Here is a 20,388-nt window from a genome sequence, read left to right on the forward strand (position 1 = left end):
TTATAATGTAAAACTAATTTCTTTTCTTTATTGAAAATACATCTACAAAGTAATGCTTCTCAGTCCACACTGGGTGCATGCGTATACAGAGCCTGTGATGGGCTGGAGAGAGGATCGTCCAAGAGGACTTGCTTTCCATAAGAAATGGTTAGTATAAAAAAAAAAGATCACACTGTATAACAGAATTAATTTGACGTGATTAATTTTTGCTCTACTGGTGTCATGAGATGACAGCCACGGATATTAACTTTTGTAATGTATTTCCCAAATAGAGCCTCGGCATTAAACGGTTACTTCACCACAGCCTAACGTTAACTTTTTTTTGTACACATGTAACGCTCATGATCTATATAGAAAACGTCTCTAATTGTGTATTGGAGAGTGTATGTCTAGATTTTCAATCTGTTAGCATAATTAAGTCCATTCTTCACCATTTTCGGTCAGAAACTCAAGCACAGCTGGTACTGACAGCTCCCAGTCCATGTCTTTGAGTGAATACTCCTTAGGGGGTAAAAAAATTAATCTCCTCTAAACCTGGGAGCTGCCTCGCCTGAAACTAATGCCCCTGCTGGTTTTCTCTTGGAACCACATTGACAGCGTCTCTATACTGATTCATCTTCTACCATTTCTCTCAGGGACACAAACAAAATAAAACTGAACCCAATTCCAGCTAAAGGCTTTCAATGATTTGGGAAGTGGAATTCCAACACAAAGAAATATCTTGTTTCTCTCATCCTAAGAACTTTTGATTATAGTCAAAAACCTTTTCAAATAAGAGACCACCCACCCAGCTCCTGGACCTCTATTGAGAGAGAGGGAGAGAGAGAGCTCATTCATTTGACTTCTTCAAAATAGATATGAGAAGTGACCTTGTATTTTGATAAGCAGACTTCCTTGGGGGATGATTTTGAACTGAAGACAAAAAGTATTTCAGGTTAAACAAAATGAACCTCTCTATTTTAAATTCGTCCTTAAAGATGATCTATAAGCGTGGTGTTTTAAAAATCCTCTCTATATTGTCAACCATGCTCCACTCTTTCCTACCTGGCTCTTTAGTGTTCTGTAGTAAGACTATGAGCACCCTTGCTAGTTGCTAGTCTTACATTTTACTTTCTAAAAGTCTATGGTCAGTTGAGGAGTGGTGGGAGAATCCTTCCCAGAGCAGTCCCTTCCGTTTGGGAAGGGCAGGAAAGAAGGGAATACTTTCCTCCCATTGGGAAAACTCAGCAGAGTTTCATGAATAATTCCACTCCTGGAATGGCCTCCAGCTTGGTGACTCGCATAACTGACATTGGACACAGGACCTGGTAAACCATACAGCCATCCCTCCCCTACTTAGAAAAGTTCATTCCCAGTAAGTATCCTTTTTGAAAGTCCCATGAATGATACTTGCTACAGGATGTTCCAAGGGGGAATAGAGGGCAGGCTCTTCTATGGTGTCACAGGATGTTTGGGCTAGAAGAGACCATAAAGGCATCCAGGGAACTCACCCATTTTACAGATGAGAACACTGAGGCCTAGAAATGAGATTAAGTTGCCTCCGGCCACTTGGAAATTTCACTTTATGTGGCTCCTCACAGCTGTGCTAGGTGTGTATTCATAGTGGCCTGCTAGTATTTGTATCAGGACACAAATCAGAAGAGAGACGGGGGAAAAAAACCCTTCTACTCTTCCATTGATAACTGATTGTAGTTTATCAAGTTGTTTTGATACTAAAACTGAATTGCATTCTGAAGGATTTTTAAATTTTGAAAGTTGATTTAAAAGCATGCTTTAAGCCTACTATTCGTTTGACTCTTCAGCTTATTAAAAAAAAAATCACATTTGCAGTTCTGTGTGCCACGTAAACTCGCAAGATCTGATCTGACTCGCAAAATCCCCCCTTGGTTTTGGACGATTACTTCCCAATCCTATCAGAGTACAGGAAAAGGGAGGTAAGGGGCTTCCCGGAGAGAATGAGTTGTAACAGCTGGAAACATTTTACAGTGGTTTGCGAACACCTGCTGCTCCAGAAAACCGTTCTGGTGCTAGTCTACATCTTGGTTTCACTGTCAGTGGGTTTCTCAGTCTCGCTTTCCTGGGCAATCAGCTGATAGGGTTTCTTCATTTCATTCTCTTCGATCACGGAATTACCCATCTCGATGTCCCGGTTCTTCAGTTCGTGTCGGGACAAGTGCTCCACGATGCCGGCTCCGAGGGAGTCTCCCAGCACGTTGGTGGTGGTGCGGAGGCGGTCCCTGCGGGTGGGGGTGCGGGTGGGGGTGTGGGGGGCAGAAACACGGGGCTCCTGTGAACATCATGCAATGTCAACTCCTATTTTGAACCGGCTGCTAAATTTTAGAGGCAGCTTTTAAAATTCGGCTGGGTGCAACATCACATAATGGTCACATAATGCTCATAACAGTCGTTACTAAAAGTTCTACGGACACAGAGATGACCACTGTTGGTTACTAGTCCGGGTGCCTACCCACCGTGGGCAATGATCCCTCCCTTTCTCCTTCCATTTAAAATTTCTGTTTGCCTCTCCTTCCTACAATTCACCTTCTTTTATACCAGTAGTTCTCAAAGCGTGATCCAGAGACCCCTGAGATCAAAACTATTTTCATAATAATGCTAAGATGGTATTGGCCCTTTTCATTCTCATTTTTTCGTGAATGCCTGGGCAGGGTTCTGCAAAGACTACAACACAACACAGAAGATACCAGGACAGATGGAGTGCAGAAGCCACTAGGAGACCCCAGCTGTCTTGTATTAAGCCAGACACTAAGGAGATACCCAAAAAATGTAAAATGGCATCACTTTCCCCTAAATTTTTGGTTTGGCAAATGATTTTTATTTTCACAAAAATATTATTTATGTTAAGATGTGATGAATCTGTTATTGTAACCTCTAATGAATTTAACATTTAAAAAATTTCTGTTTTCCTAATATGATAAATATTGATAGACACAATTCACATGGATAAATGCTTTTAGGGCCCTCAATAATTTTTAAGTGTAGAGGATCCTTAGGCTAAAAGCTTTGAGACCCACAGCTTTATACTATAAAAGTGCTCATGGTAGTTGAGTGCTGACTGTGGGACCCAAGAGTGGGCTGTTTGTCATGTATCATTGCACATAATCCTCGTGGCACCACTGGGAGGTGGATGGCATTCTCATCTCCATTTTACAGAGGAAGAAACCAGGATGGCTGGGGAACCTGCCCAATGTCACACAGGGCTGGGACGCAAACACAGATCCGAGTAACTGTGAGACTCATGCTCTCAATGGATTACCCTCCTCCCGCTTACTGTGCCTTGAGCACACCCATCAACTCTTCATCATCCTTCTAGTGAAGGCAACATACAGTTGACTGCAGCACCCTCTGTATCCTTCTAGGCATTCACTTTGGGCATCCTGGAGAAACCTTTTTTGCAAGTGAAAGGGGATTTATGAGAGAAGAGATGTCAGCTAGAGGGGCAAGGGGACCATGGAAGAGAGATGAACCCCTGAAATTAGGGTCTGAGGGTACAGAGGGTACCTCTCTTGGAACTTTCCCCAGAGCCAAAAGTCAATTCTACTTAATGATACTAGTTCTCTTCCCCCTGCATGTCTGCCCTTCTCCCTGCTGGGCTCAGATGGGAACATGTGCACTGCATTACGCCATTGGAATGGGAAGCACAAGGAGGGCCTGAGCCAGCATGTGAGGCTGTAGCTCTGTTCTGGCCTCTGTGGGGATGTGTTGTGCAATTCAGAAAATGCCTTGCTGACTTATGTTGGCTTTGCAGACAGACAGTTTCCCAATCGCTGAATGGCTTTATGGGGTGAGAAGTGTAGTTGCCAGATGTGCCCCTTTTCCCCCTCCCCCTGGCTGATAAGGGCCTGAGTGCACTTGGTGTTTTGGGCTTGATTTCTAGATAAGGGCAGGGCTTAGGCGGTGAGGACAATTTAATCACAGGCCACGCTGCCCCTCTTGGTGGAGCCCTTTTGGCAGGTGTGCCAAGCTGGTACCCTGGAATAACAGAGGGGGGGCTTGTGACAGCGAGCCGGAAGGCAGTCCAAGCATACTCACAGGAACCAGTCCACGGCGATAATGAGCGTGATGTCATCGGTGGGCAGGCCCACAGACGTCAGCACAATGACCATGGTGACCAGGCCAGCCTGAGGAATCCCAGCTGCTCCAATACTGGCAGCTGTGGCTGTGATGCTGTTAAAAGGAGTTCCAAAACATAAAACATTTGTACACGTTCCCCCCAGAGAGTATTCCCTGCACACTATGCACGGGGGCGGTGATGTCTGACTGGACAAGTTAACAGAAGAGGCTATGCTTTAGACAAATTTAAATGAGGCTGTAAAAAACCACTGAGCTAACAATAATATTAATATTTACCAGGGGCTTATTAGGTGCCATCTGATATACCAAGAATGGCTTATCTCATTTGATCCTCATGATAACCCTTAGGAAATTGGTCCTATTATTATAGCTGTTTTTAAATGAAGAAATTGATGGCTACAGATATTTTTCACATACGTGAAATTATTTTATAAAGTCTAAAATACTGTATAGTTACAATAACAGTTTGTTTCCTACAATTCTTCTATGCAAGTAGAAGATTGTAAAGATACTGAACTTGTATGATTAGTGTGGTCAGAAAAAAAATCAAATTTATTAATTCCAAAGCAAAAGGATTTATGAACAAAGTTCTGTACCACCATAAACATTTTTTATGGAGGTAGTATAGACCCAATTTGTAAGGCACACAACCAGTCTAGGACTCTGTTAAATACCTATTTGATATAGGCTGATTCGAGATTGTGAAAATGTTTTATACATAGTAAAATATTACCTAGATATAAAGTGGAATTAATAAAAGTAGGTCTGTAGAAGAGACTGTTATGGTTCCCTTATATTGTTCCTCTTCTATGGTACTAGAATGTTTATCTGGCTGTCCAGAGTGAAGACCACATTTCCCAGGCTCCCTTGGAGCTTAGACTAAGTTCTGCCAATGAGATATGGATGAAAGTGATCAAGCACCTTGCAGGCTATGCCCCCCTCTGCTTCCCACTGGCTAAGATTTGAAGGTGGTGATAGGCCATCCTGGACTGCGTGGATGAGGGTAATACTCAGGAATGGTGGAATCAAAGCCTTGGTCCCTTACACCATATAAAACACCTACCAGCCTTGAGGGTTTTGTGGAGCAGAGCTGCACCACATGAGAGACAGAGTCACTCTTATCATTATTATAATATTTTACTGACTTACATGCAACAGAGCCTTTTTCATTACTCAGAGCTTTTCAACCAGTATGCCAAGGTATGCCCAAGAATAGGTTATGGTGAGCTAAAATATTGCTCTTCCAGCCCCAGAGATAGACTGTGCTCAGGGCTCCCAGAACCCCCAGGCCAGTCGCATCTGGCTGTGATCAGTTTCATTTTTTTTTTTAATCGTAATGAATCCTATAGCTATTATTATTTTCCAATAACTCAAAACATATATACGGAGTCTAAGATAACTTATTTCTAGATAAACATATATGTGTACACACACACACACTCACACACAAAGTAGGGGAATTAATGGAGATTAAAAATAGACTAAAGTGACATAAAAACCAAATGCAAGCCATAAATCTGGATTTTATCTTGGTCTAGGGGAAAAAGTTATAAAAGACATTTTTTGGGGGCAACTGGGGGAAATTTGGGTATAGATTAGATATTCTGGAAGTATTTTAAAGATTCTTACTATTGTGGTTATGTAAAAAATGATCCTTATTCTCAGGAGATGCAGGACTAAGTATGTAAAATGTAATGAAGGCCGAGAAAGAAAGAAGCAAAAATGGTAAAATGTTAATAATTGTTGGATCTAGGTAGATATTTGTTGTCATATTATTTCAACTTTCCCATTTGTAAGATAATTTTTATAATAAAAAGTTGTGAAAAAAATCTGACTTATTTTGATATCCAAAATAAATTGTTAATAATAATTAACACACACACACACACACACACATGCAATGAAGAGCAGAGTCTGATCTGGCTTGTGAGGCTTAAATTCTCCCTTACACACGTATAGGTCTGTTGTGCATAATGGACTTTCAGCAAGCAAAAACAGGATTATAATAGCATATACACATGGATATGTGCTGGCTATCTCCAGAAGAATATAAAAGAAATTAGCCAGCAACAGTGGTTGCCTCTGGAGAAGGAAAGTAAAAAATTAGGGGAGGGTATAGAAAGGATAATTACTTTTCACTAGACACCTCAAATAAAATAGTTAAAAAAAATAGTCCACAGAAATAAAATATTCAACCTATTTGTCAACGCGGTCTTTCCTCTACTTTATACTGCCTAAAAATTAACCCAAGAGAACACGTTAATCCAGTTTTTCAAGTGTATTTAAATTTTTTAATATTGACAATAAAAGCTAACATTTTATTTTTTTAAATTTTTAAAAGATTTTATTTATTTATTCATGAGAGACACAGAAAGAGAGAGAGAGAGAGAGAGGCAGAGACACAGGCAGAGGGAGAAGCAGGCTCCATGCAGGGAGACTGATGTGGGACTCGATAATGGGTCTCCAGGATCATACCCTGGGCCCAAGGCAGACGCTCAACCGCTGGGTCACCCAGGAATCCTAAAAGCTAACATTTTAAAACTGAAGTATAATCTAACATTTTTTTTTAATCTAACATTTTTAAAAAGATTTTATTTATTTGACAAAGCACAAGTAGGCAGAGTGGCAGAGAGAAGGAGAGGGAGAAGCAGGCTCCTTGCTAAGCGGAGAGCAAGATGCAGGGCTCTATCCCAGGACCCTGGGATCATGACCTGAGCCAAAGGCAGACACTTTACCAAATGAGCCACCCAGGCACCCCTAATCTAGCATTTTAAAAAAAGAGATATCCATACTATGTATTCTGTAGATTTTAAAAGGAAAGAGCTAAATGTTTTATTGATGGTATATTGATAAATAAGTCAATCCACTGACAAGCAGTATGTATGGCATGATTCCATTAATTTCAAAAAAAAGTTTGTGTACTTCCTAAAGGAAGGAAAGATCTTTATACCCCAAACAGTAACAGTGGTGACCTATAGAAAGATGGGGGATGATGGTGGCAGGGAAGTTACATTTTTTATCTTCTACATTTCCATATTATTAGAATTTTATTATTAATAAATGCATACATCTGTAATTTTAAAAAAATGAATAAAAATATCTAAATATAAAGAATAAAGCTACTGCCACAAACCCCAACCTCCTGCTTATGGTTGATCCCCTTTCCCACCAGTTTCTTCAGCCACTCCTTGATCACCGACTCATCATTTAAAGGCATTCTTAAGAAACTGTTGTGCAGAATTTTCTTCATACCTGATCGTAATAATCTGTCCAAAGTTCAGTTCAAAATTGTTAACTTGAGCGATGAAAATGGCAGCCAAAGCCTCATAGAGTGCGGTCCCATCCATGTTAATGGTGGCACCCACTGGGAGCACGAATCTGGTGACACGTTTGTCCACGCCATTGTTCTCTTCCAAGCACTTGAATGTGATGGGTAGGGTAGCAGAACTGTCAATGTTTAAAAAAAAAAAAAAAAAAAAAAAAAGTGTGTCAGCTGACCATCCAGATCCTTTAGACCATGACTCTGTCTTTGGTATTTTGGACAGAGTTCCTTCCTCTCCTTTGTCCTAACTTAAAGGGAACTAAGTGAGCACTTGTATAAAAAGGGGAACAGGGATAAAACAGCGTGGGTCCCGTCACTGGGTTATTTGGTAGCTCTCCCGCTGCTGGGTTGTTCTGTGAGGCATCACTTGTGATTATCCCCCTATCTCCACAGCCTGTGCTGAGTGACTCTGCCATCTTTCCCTCAGGCACAGGTCAACTGGAAGAGAAAGATGACGGTGGGAAGGAAAGGAACAGCTGATTTCCACTTGTCTCCCAAGAGGGTCTATAGCCAACCATTCCTTGAATCCCAATGAGGTCTAATTAGCACCTAAGTGAAAATGCCAATTCACATGCCTGGAAGTTTAAAACCCAGGACCATCTCCCTCCCCCTCCTCAACACCCATACCAAGACACTGGATCAGAGTTAAGTTTGAGATACATTTTCTGATAGGAGTAAGCCACATATATGTACATACATACCTGGAGGAGGTTCCGAGAGCTGTGATGAGTGCTTGCAGCAACCCTCCGATAAAAACCCAAGGGTTTTTCCGTGTTACCAAGAAGTAGAGGAGGGGCAGGACGATGACCGCGTGAATGAGCAGGCCGACAATGACTGTCACTGTGTACATGGCAAGCTGCCCCCCAATCACTCCCATGTCTTCCATCTCAACAATTTTCCCTGCAATCAGGAAGAGGATGCCCAGAGGGGCGTACCTATGTAGAAGCAACACATGCACAGTTGGAAGTCTGATTGCCAATGAGCTACTCCACAGAAACTATCAAGTGACAAGAAAACACGACAAGAGAGTTGATTTCCAAACTTTCTGTGTCCAGGATACCATTAGAACTTGCAGAACTGTCAAGTTTTTTATTTATTTATTTATTTATTTATTTATTTATTTATTTATTTATTTATTTATTTATTTTTTAAATATAAAGAACACACAATAAGGCTTTCCTCTCAGAATTTCTCTAGGTCACATTTTTTTTTCCTCCTGAACCTATGAAAAAAAGACAGGTTCAGAGGATTTTTTTTTTTTTTTACCCACCTCTTTTTTTAGATCACCCTCCTTTCACCCCACCTGGGTCACTTCTGTGGTCCTCAGATGCCACCCAACTCCCCCTGCCTTTTGTTCTCCTTCTAAGGACTCTGAACAGCTGGAATCCAATGAATAATATCCAGAGTTTTGGGAGCATCTCCCACGTCAGGGCCTACTTTCCAAGTTAAAGCAAGATGCACACAATGCCATTTCAGTGTTTTAGATTTCCAGTCATCTCTCTTAACCAAAGTCCATTTTTATTATATTTTCCTACATTATGCACCACTTACAGTATTACTTAGTATTAGTCTTCAAATCAACTCTTAAATAAATTTACCCTGAGAATAAATTTTATGTTACAGTGCGAATGGAAAACTAGTATCATTGCCATAGACTGAAGTCAACCAAATAATAAATTCAAAGCTATTAAAATTAATAATGTGCAGGTATGTACTACCACAATCAGGTTATAGGTGCTCTAATTAAGTAATTATCACTCACAGGCTGCTGCTGACATTTGTGATCTTCCCCCTGCAGGCTGGCAAGAATGAACAACTGAGACACAAAATAACTCATACGTATAACAACTTTGTTGCATAAAGGTCCCTCTGCCCCATTTTCAACTCTTTGTCTGATGGGCTCAGTAAACTACAACCAAACTCACGTTCCTAAAAACAGAGGGGCCAATCGCCCTTAGGAAGGGTCTGCTGGGAACTGTGCAGGTCTTATTTCAAGTTGAAAAATACAATGCTTCTTTTAAAAGTCCTTTCAAACACAGGCCAGGAAATTATAAAAGTACCTGTTTTCAGAAAAGTAATAACTCAATGTTGAATGTGCAGGCGAATGTACAGTTTGAAAGCTACATGTGAGGTTCATTCAGCAGCCTTGAATGGGCTTCTTTCATAAAAGGGGTGAAAGGTGGAGGCATTTTAATAATATGAAGATAAATGTCCACTTTCAGCTCTGCCAGGATTTCAAAGGAGAGGCCCCAGGACTTCAACCCAGGGTTCCTGTGGAGACCACATTCTGATCAGTCTTCAAGCCCAAGTTCATATCCACCTCGTACAAGCTCCTGAAAAATAGATTTCTCCGGACTTTGGTGGCAATAAAGACAAAGGACATTTTTAATCACGTTGGGGGGTGCTTTTCTTAGAAATGGATGCCTTCCTCCCTCCAGGGCCAAGAAGGAGTCTGGGTTAGAAATAAAGGATAAAGGAAAAGTAACCCCCACACGAGGCCTAAACCAATCAAAGGGCTCTCTCCCAGCTGGTGAGAATTTACTTTCCAAGGTCAATCAATGTTCTTCTGCAGATTTAATCTTTTCCTTTGTGTCCTACTCTCAGCTTTATTTCAGGGAAGTTTTGTTATAAATTGTGGATTGGCATTCTTTAACACTTCCCACGAGTCCTTCAGGCAGGCAGCAGGACTGCCATTTTACATTTCTTTCCTAGCGGACGAGAGGAGATCTCACTTCTTCTGATGGTCAAGGGGCCTCTACATTTGCTTTTCCCTCTACTGTGAATTCTCTTCTGTTGGCACTGTGTGTTGCTAGTTTCTCCTGGTCACTCAGATCTTAGCAAAAAAAAAAAGTCACCTCCTCAGAGGCCTTTGTGCATCATTCCGGGCAAATTTTGCGTTTCCTTCATAGTCACTTTTTATCACATCACATAAAATAAAATCTGCTGCTGTCTTTATTTCTTCACAATGCTTGTTACTGAGGCATTTGGTTGATTTGTTTATTTTCTATGTCCCTTAAAAGAATATAAGTTCTAGGACATCCTTGTCTGTTTTCTTCACTGCTACGTCCAGAGTGTGTGCCATTGTGTGCTCCATATACAGTTGGCACCTAATAAATAGATATTGAATGAATAACTAAATAGTTATAAAATGAAGAACTAAGGAATGGGATCCCACCAGCACTGGAGTAAAGAAGTGGACACGTTTCAAAAACAAGGAGGCAAACTTATTGAGAGTGGCTTGCAGATGGGTTCGAGGCCACTACAGGCCCAGAAAACCATTGATTTTCTTGTGCTTACCCAAGTGAGATGGTTGCAATTGGCCATCCTGCCTGGTGGCGTCTCCCTCAGTACAGAACACATGTTGATGGCAATAAACATCTGTATACAGCATATATAGCAAATAGAAATACGTACCACATTATCACTGCTACCAATCTCATGATGGCTTCATTAAGAGAATCAAAGAATTCTCTCAAGGCTTGCCCTTGCTCTTTCATGTTTCCAATCACAAGTCCAAAGCACATGGAGAAGACAACTAGTCCCAGGGCATTGACCCCATTCACAGACCCTGGAACTGGGATCAACTCCTCCGTGATCCTTGTAAGAGTCTCCATGGCTTCCGACACATTGTTTATCACGGCAGCCATGAGCGTCTCATTGGACTGGATGGGCACTTTAAAGCTTCTCTTCTCATAGTTGGTTTTAAACTTAAAAAGAAAAGGCACAACAAGGATTAAAGGTGATTTTTGTTTTCTTCTACTTTTCTATTGTCCAAATTTTCTATAATTACATACATTACCTTGTACTCAGAGGATAGTATTATAGAAGTTATCTATCATCTATCTAATGTGTGATAAACCTCTACTACTTCTTCAGCAGGGACACACATACATTCAAATACAAAACAAATCATAACAAGAAAGAGGTATGTGGTTGAAGGTGCTGAACTAAACGTACACATGTGCTTTTGCTGTCTTCTGAAACCCTAATAAAATGGTTATAATGGGCTTTTAAAAAACTGTAAATCTAAATATTCACAACAGTCCCTTTACTTTCTATAGGATCATGCTATAGGATCATGGACAAATCACCAAATGTCATTTTGGTCTTATTTACGTTGGTGAAGCAGAAATGGCCACAGTGGTTCTACCTCACAGGGCTGTTGTAGTGACCAAATTAAGCAGAATATATGAGAATATCTTATAAATTTTAAAGTAAATTTTTAAAATTGTAAAGTACACTAAGGTTGGCTAATGGTGCTCAGTAACAAAGGCCTGTGGAGACTAGACTTAGCTGGAGATTTCAGTGAATACTAAAAATTTAAAAATCCCCTATACACCCCTATGTTTATAGCAGCATTATTTATAATAACCAAATTATGGAAGCAGCCCAAGTGTCCATCAATAGAAGATGTGGTATATTATACAACGGAATATTATTCAGTCATAAAAAGAATGAAATCTTGCCATTTGCAATGACATGAATGGATCTAAAGAGTACAATGCTAGGTGAAAAAAGTCAGGCAGAGAAAGATACCATATGATTTTACTTATGTGAAATTTAAGAAACACAACAAAGGAAAAAGAGAAAGAGAGAGAGGTTAATCAAGAAATAGACTCTTAGTTATAGAGAACAAACAGTTGGACCAGAGGAGGGGTGGGGGGATGGGAGGTGGGGGGTCAATAGATGATGGGGATTAAACAGCACACTTATGATGAGCACTGAATAACACATAGAACTGTTGTGTCACTATATGGTATACCTGAAATTAATATAACACTGTATATTAACTATGCTGGAATTAAAACAAAAAACTTAATTATGTTTACAAAAAATTTAAAAATCCCAAAACAATAGTTTTAAGGCATTTCTGATAGTATTCTTTTTTTTTTTGTATCACTTCTTAAGAATAGATGCTTGATTAATAGTTGAGGATGACAAGCCAATTCTCAAGTCAATAAAGGAATTTCTCTTCTTATTCAAGGTAGGGTCTTTTCCCAACAACTTCTGTATAGATGTCCCAGACAGAAGATGCCGTGTATATGACTGTGACCATATAAAACAATTAAGCCCATCCATCTATGATTTTAATGAGAGCAGAATTCCTGGCCTTTATGTTGATAGTGGTAAAGGATCAGAGAGTAATAATGTACGGATATTGACCGGACCTACAGTCTAGGGGAAGAAAGCACAGCTGTACACGAAGTGCTGGGCCATTTCTCGACCAAGAGCGAATGGGAGACTTTTTTGTCTGATGGGAAACCACTAGTTTCAAATATAGCCAGCTGTCAGTAATGTGGACACATCCCTGAAGAATCATTGATACCGTTGGTAGTTCTAAGTAACAAAGAAATTGGCCCGTTTTGGTCTCCTGTTCCAATCAATTCTCAAATCTCTATTTCATTGGGATGCTTATGCATTTTATGGATTATCTAGGGTAGATTTCCAATCCTGATTAGCCTTTCCTATGGCTTCAACTCTTTCCCCTTGGACACGGTTTGTAGCCTACAGAAATTGAAACCTCATTTGCATTCTGGTCTAAGACAAATAGATCTGGGAGGATACATTTGCTTCCCTTTCAAAATCCTGTAAATGCAATCCAAAACCAAATACAATAAATCTGCTCGAGTCAGCACTTTTCCCAGTGCTGGTAGAAATCAGCATTTTTGATGTTGCCCAGTGCCAGCTGACTAACTGGAATAGTCAGCCCCATGGTGCTGGGGTTGGCTGGTTGGATTGAAAGGGGTATATTATTTATGGTTATTGCTGGTTTTGAATAAAGAAAGTTCGATTTTGGCTTCTTAGACTTTTTTTTTTAAAGAAGGGATTCTGTTTGAATTTTGCAGTGTGTACATGCATTAGCTATTAAAAATAGTCAATAAAAATTTAAAAAAGAGAGGAGGGAAACCAAAGGGCGACTTGTATGTGTAAAACTTAGTCCTCCACAGGGTTGGGGTTTTATTTTGTTTGTTTTACAGATTCTAAGCAGAAGGGTTAGGGATTTATAACTAGGATGAAGTGACACCATTATTTAACCTAGAATGTCTAACTGTTTTCCTTTTAATCTTTTGGGCAACAAAGCTTTTTTATTCAGATGAAGTTAGAATGAACTTTACCCCTTAACTGTAAAGTATATTTGTACCCATAACAGAGAGCCAAGAATTGCCTGGATGTAGGCTAAAAGAAACTGGAGATCACTATAGCCTCTACGCGGGTGTCTCATCCCTCTCCAGGAAGCAGAGAGCAGAAAGAAGATAAAATTTGGAGTCAACACAATGGATCTGAATTCTGGATCTACCATTTATTACTCATGAAATCTTGTGCCTATTAAATATTCCTTCTGAATTATAATATATGAGTTGCCTCATCAATGAAAGAAAGACAATGGGGCACCTGGGTGACTCAGTCAGTTGAGTGTCTGCCTTCAGCTCAGATCATGATCCTGGAGTCCTGGGATCAAGTCCTGTGTCCAGCTCCCTGTTCAGTGGGAAGTCTGCTCCTATCTCTCTGCTGCCCCTCAGCTTATGCTCTCTCTCACTCACTCTCTCTCTCTCTCTCTCAAATAAATAAATAAATAAAATCTTAAAAAAAAAAAGAAATGAAGACAATTATACCCATCCCATTCATGTGAGGACCAGATATAACATTAGTGTTTGGCATATAGTAGGCATTCAAGAAATGATGATGCCATTTCTGATATGGTTCATCCTTTAGAATCCACAAGGCTCTTAGTAGACTTTTCAAAACCAATCCATTGATTTTTTTTAATTAAACCCAGAAACTTGAATCCTCTCCCTAATCTTTAAAACAAGTTGTAAATGTGTCTACTGGAGTTTGTTTGCTTGGTGGGCTCTTGTGTGTGGAATGTGGGGGCACAGAGAGGGAGGGAGTGTCCTGATTGGCCTTCTTAATTATTAACAGAGACTCAAGGAGCTATTTGTATGCAAGACTTACATAGTATCTGGCAACTAATAAGCCTTTAATATAAGGTAAGACCTCCCCACCCGCTGCAAATTCTCCAGAAAACCCTAGTGCTTTCCATCTGGTTGGCAAAAGAGTGTTTCCTATTGCAGAGAAATGGAAAAAAAAATAGAATAAACAAGAGGGTCCCACTGTTTGGTATGCCAAAGAGGAATTTCAAAAATGCATTAGTGGCTATAGAGTGTTTACCTGTTTAAAGCAAGCTTCCACCAGATTTGGAGGGAACATATTCCTGCAAAGAAAATAATGGTCACTTGAAAAGTTTCTCAAATAATAAATTTGCTTCTTAAATACTTTTTCATTGTGTCTAAGGTAAAGATTGTATTGAACTAAGTGGCAAATGGATAAAAAGATTTTGGTAGATTTTACAACTTGAAATGGGACATATGGTCATCCTTCTGTGGGGCCCACGTAGTTCATATTTTTTCAGAGAAGTCTGTCCTTCTGTCAGACAGTGGGATTTAAAAATTTGTCAGTATATCATCAAATCCTGATCCCAGGAATAACCAAAGTGAGAATATGGAAACACCTTTGGTTATAAACATTCTGGTTAACTGAGGCATTATTTAATAGTGGCCAGTTTGATATTGTTCCATGTCTAGGGACCAAATGTTTTGAATCAAATGTCAAGGTCAGACTGTGCAATTGTGTTCTCCACAAAATCTTCCCAAAGGCCACATGGGGGATGAGATATTGACTTGGAATTGCTGGAGATTTTGAGCCTCGTTGGTGACCAATGGGGAAATGTCCCACAAAATTTAAACTTGTGGTCCATGTGGCAAGGATTGTCACTCTCTCAGAGCAGTGTTTGAGTTCATGGCAGGGTTCAAGGGGCCACAATCTAGCTGAGGAGTCTCTAAATAGCTGTGTGAACTTGGCCAAGTCACTATACCCATTTAGGTCTCTGAGATTTATCTCTTGAAGAGATTGGGAATAAACTATCCAGCAGTTGTGTGCTATCCAAGTCATATTTTTAGGTCATCAACTCTTGTCTGTCCCTTTCTTCTTACTGCCTAGACCATCCTGTTTCCTTTTCCTTCCTATCTATGCTCTATGGGTCTGTTTCCATAAATCCTGATAGAAATGTGAGTTCAGGAGATTTCAGGAAAAATGCTCAAGCCAACTGACTGGCAGGGATAGGCTACTCATACACCTACCACTAGAGCAAGGAGAGGCAGAAATACATAGCACTCTGATGGATCAACTGGACTTAGAATGACAAGATCCCGATTCTTCAAGCAAAGAGTAGAAATTATACAGAAAGAGAATTTAATAAGATCCTCCTAACCTAACCTAGCTGATGGTAAAGTTCATGAAAAAATGGTGAAAAGCCTTAATTAATTTTATGAACTAAATAAAATCATAGCTATTGGGGGACAACTTGATATGAAATAATGTTATAGGGTGGCTTCTTACCGTCAGGTAATTGTGATTAACTCCCTAAAAAGGGTTTTCAAGAAGAGGCTCTACAGGCCTGGGTTGTGCTTATTCTATATAGATGAGACAAAGTCATTCATGGTAGAAACAGAAGTGCTTCTGAAGACAGCCTTTTTCCTCAAATCTCTCTTGAATCTACTTGCCACAGACCCGTCCCTTGAGATGGCATGTGAAATCAAGTCCCTAGGGGTAGTTTCTTTCAGATGATCAATGGGGGAACATCTAGAGTAGGCATCTAGGATTGGCAAACCAGTCACTTTGTAAGGAAATTGTACAGAAGGGAGGGAAGGACTTGGTTTTGGGAGGACAGGCTGGGAAGGCTACATGGTGGAGGAATGCTGAGCAGGTGAGAAATCTAGAGGCCTGTGTGCTGGGATATATTCCATTTGCCCTTCTAGATGCACTCTCTAGCCTGCTCTGTGCACTGGGAGGCTAACCCCTTAGGTTGTAGCATGTGGGCTTTCTTGCCTTCTGGCTTCCTTTTCGGGTTTGTCCAGTGGGATGTATTAGCAGATCACAGGGTAGCAAGAGAGAGAGAAGTGGTTGTATGTATTCTTCACCTCTCTCTTTGACAGGGTGGACAGCAACTCTCTCCATCTAAATTAGAGCTGTTGTTGTTATCATATGGCTCTTTCCCAAGACCACAGCTCTTCCTGCATTCCTTCCTTTGCCCCTCAGAACTGGGGATGACAAGAAAACAGCTTCCTATGTTGGTGGTGCCTCACCATCCCTTGTAGGTTCCCTTAACCCCGCCTGTACCTTTACCAACCTTTTTTACTGATCCTTTGGAATATGCGATACGCTTCCTGCCAGGACCTGACTGATGCAAGGGCAGGTGTGAAGAGAGAGCAAGCAGGAAGGTGCCAGGATCAAACCTTGGTTTACTTCATGGTTCCATGTGAGATGACTCTACAGTCAAGTCTGTTTCAAGTATTGGATAAAACTCATTTGCCATCAGTGTATGGTTTATACCCAAAACAATGCTAAAGAAGCCATCCTTTAATCTTTTACTGCTGGTTTGCCAAATCCTTTCTTCATAAAGAATATAAAAGGAAAACCTTAGGACAGGAATGACCAGATGATCTTTAAAGTCCTTTCTGGACAGAAGTTGTGTATAACAGGTGATGATACAGATGACAGGTTTTAAATTAGAAGAGTCCAATCAACAGGCTATAGTTGAATAAAAACTAGCTTTAAACAGCAAGACTTGAGAACAGTAGGATAAGACTTATTAATATTCCAAGGTAAGCTGCAAAGCTGAGAGAACTGAGTGGGTCAGATTCTGAATCCTAAAAGCAAGGCACTCAAAATCTATATCCTCTCTTTGCTCTTCTCACCTCTTTCCCAGGAGATCAGAAAATAAAACCTTTAATTTCTGCTAGAAAAAGTAAAGATGAGACCTTCGTTTCAAGCCCAGTGAGGCTGGTTCAGTTAGATACCTGTTCTGCAGTTTGATGAGCTCCCCAAAGAGAGGGGCTGAGTGGTCAACATATACCCAAAGGTATGGGCTTGCAAGGACATACCTGATCAAGTCCAGGAAGGCGTCTGCAGCTGTCACTTGTACAATTTTGCCTTCTCTGTGCATGTTTTCCTTTGTGCCCTTCCCGGGATGGATGATGATGACAATGATTATGCCAATCACCACGGCAATGATGGTCGTAGTCATGTAATAGACTACCGCTCGCATTCCCATCTTCCCTGATGCCTTACTATCTAGGGCCGCCATCCCTGGTGAAGGCAAACAGAAGGAAATTTTCAGGAAGTCAGTCCAAGGAATTCTCCAGAGAAAGGTAAAGGGAAAGTAATTCCTTCTACACCCCCCTACCCTCATTCCACCCAGCAATGGGATTTTACACAAGTTACGAGAACTTGGCATCAGATTTCATCAGGGCATCATAAGAGGTGAAGGGAAAAAGCCAAAGAATGGCTAGTCAACAGCCTTGTCAGCAAACACCTGATCACTTGTTTTCTGTCTCAAGAGTTGAGTTCACATGGCTCTCTAATGATTTGAAAGGGCAATCAAATTCTTACTGGTTGGGGAAGCTATGAGTGTAAATAGTGAGTGGTGTGTATGTATCTGTAGATGAAGAGATATTTAAGAAAAATTTCTGGCAAGGTAACCTGAGCATATCTCAAGTCACTGTGGTGACTCACATGGATTAACTGGCATTAAATTGTTAAAAGACCTATTATTTTATATGTGTGCTTGTGAGTCTTTTTTTTTTTATGTTTGTAGGCAAAATTTAAGCCATTATTCGGATCATCTCACAACTTATCTTCAATTTGCATTTAAGTTAGACATTGGTTATAAAGCCAAAGTTCTCAAATAGTTTCTCTGTGGTTTTGTTTCTTCTCAACTAAATTAAAAAAAAATTCTCTTTTTTGGTGGGATTCTTCTTATCTTTCCACCTTCTCCCCTGGGCATGGAGTACCTCATCTCATGTTAAACATCTTCGCCCCCTCGTTTTCAGGACATCTTCAAAGTCTACCTCAGGCGAGGTGTTATCCTAGGTAAAAAAGGAGGTGTGACTTTCAAGATTTCCCTTCCTGCTCTAGCAAATGGAACATATCTTAACGTCTCTTGGGATGGTAAAAAATTGGAAAGGATACAAAACCTTCAAAAGATTAAATTATAATAATATGGGCTCTTCTGCTTCATTAGATATTTCTTCACTTTTCTCCTTTCTCCTCCCTAATCTCATGAAAACACCAAAATCTGATTATAGTATAATCCAGTCATAACAAAGGGGACTATTTTCTTTATTTAAAATTGTGTTTTTATAAATGTATTAAAAGGTTATACTGTATTCCAGTGATCAGTATCAGATTCTAATAGTGATTTAATCTTTAGATAGTGACTGTTCATAACCGACATATTTAGAATAAGGTATAGTATTGAAAAAAATAGTATCCATGATTGGGCTAGGTTTGCCCAAAAAATGTGATATAATGGTAATTCCCATAATTTCATTTATATTTGAATCATATCATTCATAATTTTCATAATAAGCACTTACTTAGTACCTGCCATGTTCTTATTTTAACAACCAACAATGCAGATTAAAAAACACTTAAGTGATTGTCTCAGGTCTTAGTCAATACCAAGTAGAATGGAGTGGGAACTTGAACTTTGCTCTTATACTACTAATTTTCAAATACTTTCTGCCCCTGAGGGGACCAAATGCAGTTCCCACAAGCAAGGAGGCCAATTTTGGCTTTCATGCATGAACTTAGCTACTTTTACTCTTGAAACCCAGGGCTAAGTATCCATTTATTGGGATGGTGCCACTTCAACACTTCGCCAACCTTAAAATGTGCTAATCTGTTTGCAGTCAAATGTCCCAACCCCCCATTTTCATCCGCAGGTCTGAATCACATCTCAAATATCTTGGCTTTCTGCACTTGCAATAATTTCTCTCAGAAGGGGCCCACTCTCTTTCCCATTATTGCCTGAGCTTGTCACCACTGAAGCCTGAAATTCTTCGGCGACAAGTGGTGTGGGCACAATAGGCCGGATATCTCTGCTGGGGGGTACCAGGCAGCAGTATTTTCTTCCTCCAAGATGCTTTCTTTCCCTCTTGCCTTCTATTCTGTGGTTCTGTTCCGTTCTCATGCCAACTCTTCTCTGATGCTCCTGCCCACTACTCCCGACCTATAGCTATTCAGAGAGAGCGCTAAGTGGTCAAGGCAGAGCACTGGAAACCAATGTGGCAAACAAAGGAGGAGGCTTAAATCTCCCTCCCTCCCACCACAGGGGCAGGCAGGGATGAGGGGGGTTATCTCGGTCCACAGCTACAAGACTATCAACTGGAAGAAATGAAGAGTCTTACTTATAGGATTTCTTTTTTTAATTTAAAAAATGAAAACCAATGTGAAAGTACTTTCTCTATACTTTTAAATTCTGGAATAGCTGAAGACAACCACCAAGGCATTTTTTTTAAAATTTTTTTTTAGCAGTGAGCCCAGAAAGAGAATTGATAGTCAAATGAGAGGCCTCACCAACCTCTACATATTGACCCCTTTTCTTTGGAAAAGAATAAAGCAACAGCTGCTATTATTTCACCCAAGGAAGGAGGGGTGTGGGGATGTGGGTGGTGGGGGTGGAGTATCTTCGTGAGTCAATTCTCCACATAGGTCCTTTCCCAAGAAGGGGTCCTGGTATCCCACATGAGCTGCCTGCCCACCTCCACTCCTGGTCCTCCATCCCCTCCTCACCACCTGCCAACTCTGACAACTCCCCTTTTCTCTGAGACAGGCTAGTAAAACCAAAGGGACCCACCAGGAACAAGGTCATGGACTGTCAGGGTAAGAGCAGGATGGCTGTGGATAATCTGCCAGACACAGGACCTGAAAGAGAATGGCCCTGATACTGGTAGAACCAGGAAAATGGAGGATCAGCTCAGAAGACACAACCTAATAATCCTGTCCCTTTCCCAAACTTGGTGACCATATCTGTTCCCCAGACTCATAAAATCCAAAACAAAGCTCTACACCACAGAGTACACACAAATGTCGGAGTGTTCGGGGACAAGGGTAAAGTACTAAATCACTGTAGA

The 20,388-nt window shown here is 40.5% G+C and overlaps 1 protein-coding gene across 1 annotated transcript in view; it reads right to left on the minus strand.

The window, feature by feature from the left end:
• SLC1A3 (solute carrier family 1 member 3) overlaps positions 1-20,388 on the minus strand; it is a 78,480-nt gene continuing 58,092 nt past the window's right edge. The window contains exons 4-10 of the mRNA XM_025436217.3: positions 17,356-17,560; positions 14,585-14,627; positions 10,829-11,121; positions 8,116-8,349; positions 7,345-7,539; positions 4,051-4,185; positions 1-2,237 (exon numbers count right to left, since the gene is read on the minus strand). Of these exons, the coding sequence (XP_025292002.1) occupies positions 2,033-2,237; positions 4,051-4,185; positions 7,345-7,539; positions 8,116-8,349; positions 10,829-11,121; positions 14,585-14,627; positions 17,356-17,560 (1,310 nt within the window). The 3' untranslated portion in view covers positions 1-2,032. The remainder of the gene's footprint in view (positions 2,238-4,050; positions 4,186-7,344; positions 7,540-8,115; positions 8,350-10,828; positions 11,122-14,584; positions 14,628-17,355; positions 17,561-20,388) is intronic.

The sequence above is a fragment of the Canis lupus genome, chromosome 4 (assembly GCF_003254725.2).
Source record: "Canis lupus dingo isolate Sandy chromosome 4, ASM325472v2, whole genome shotgun sequence".
In the NCBI taxonomy this organism is placed as follows: domain Eukaryota; kingdom Metazoa; phylum Chordata; class Mammalia; order Carnivora; family Canidae; genus Canis; species Canis lupus.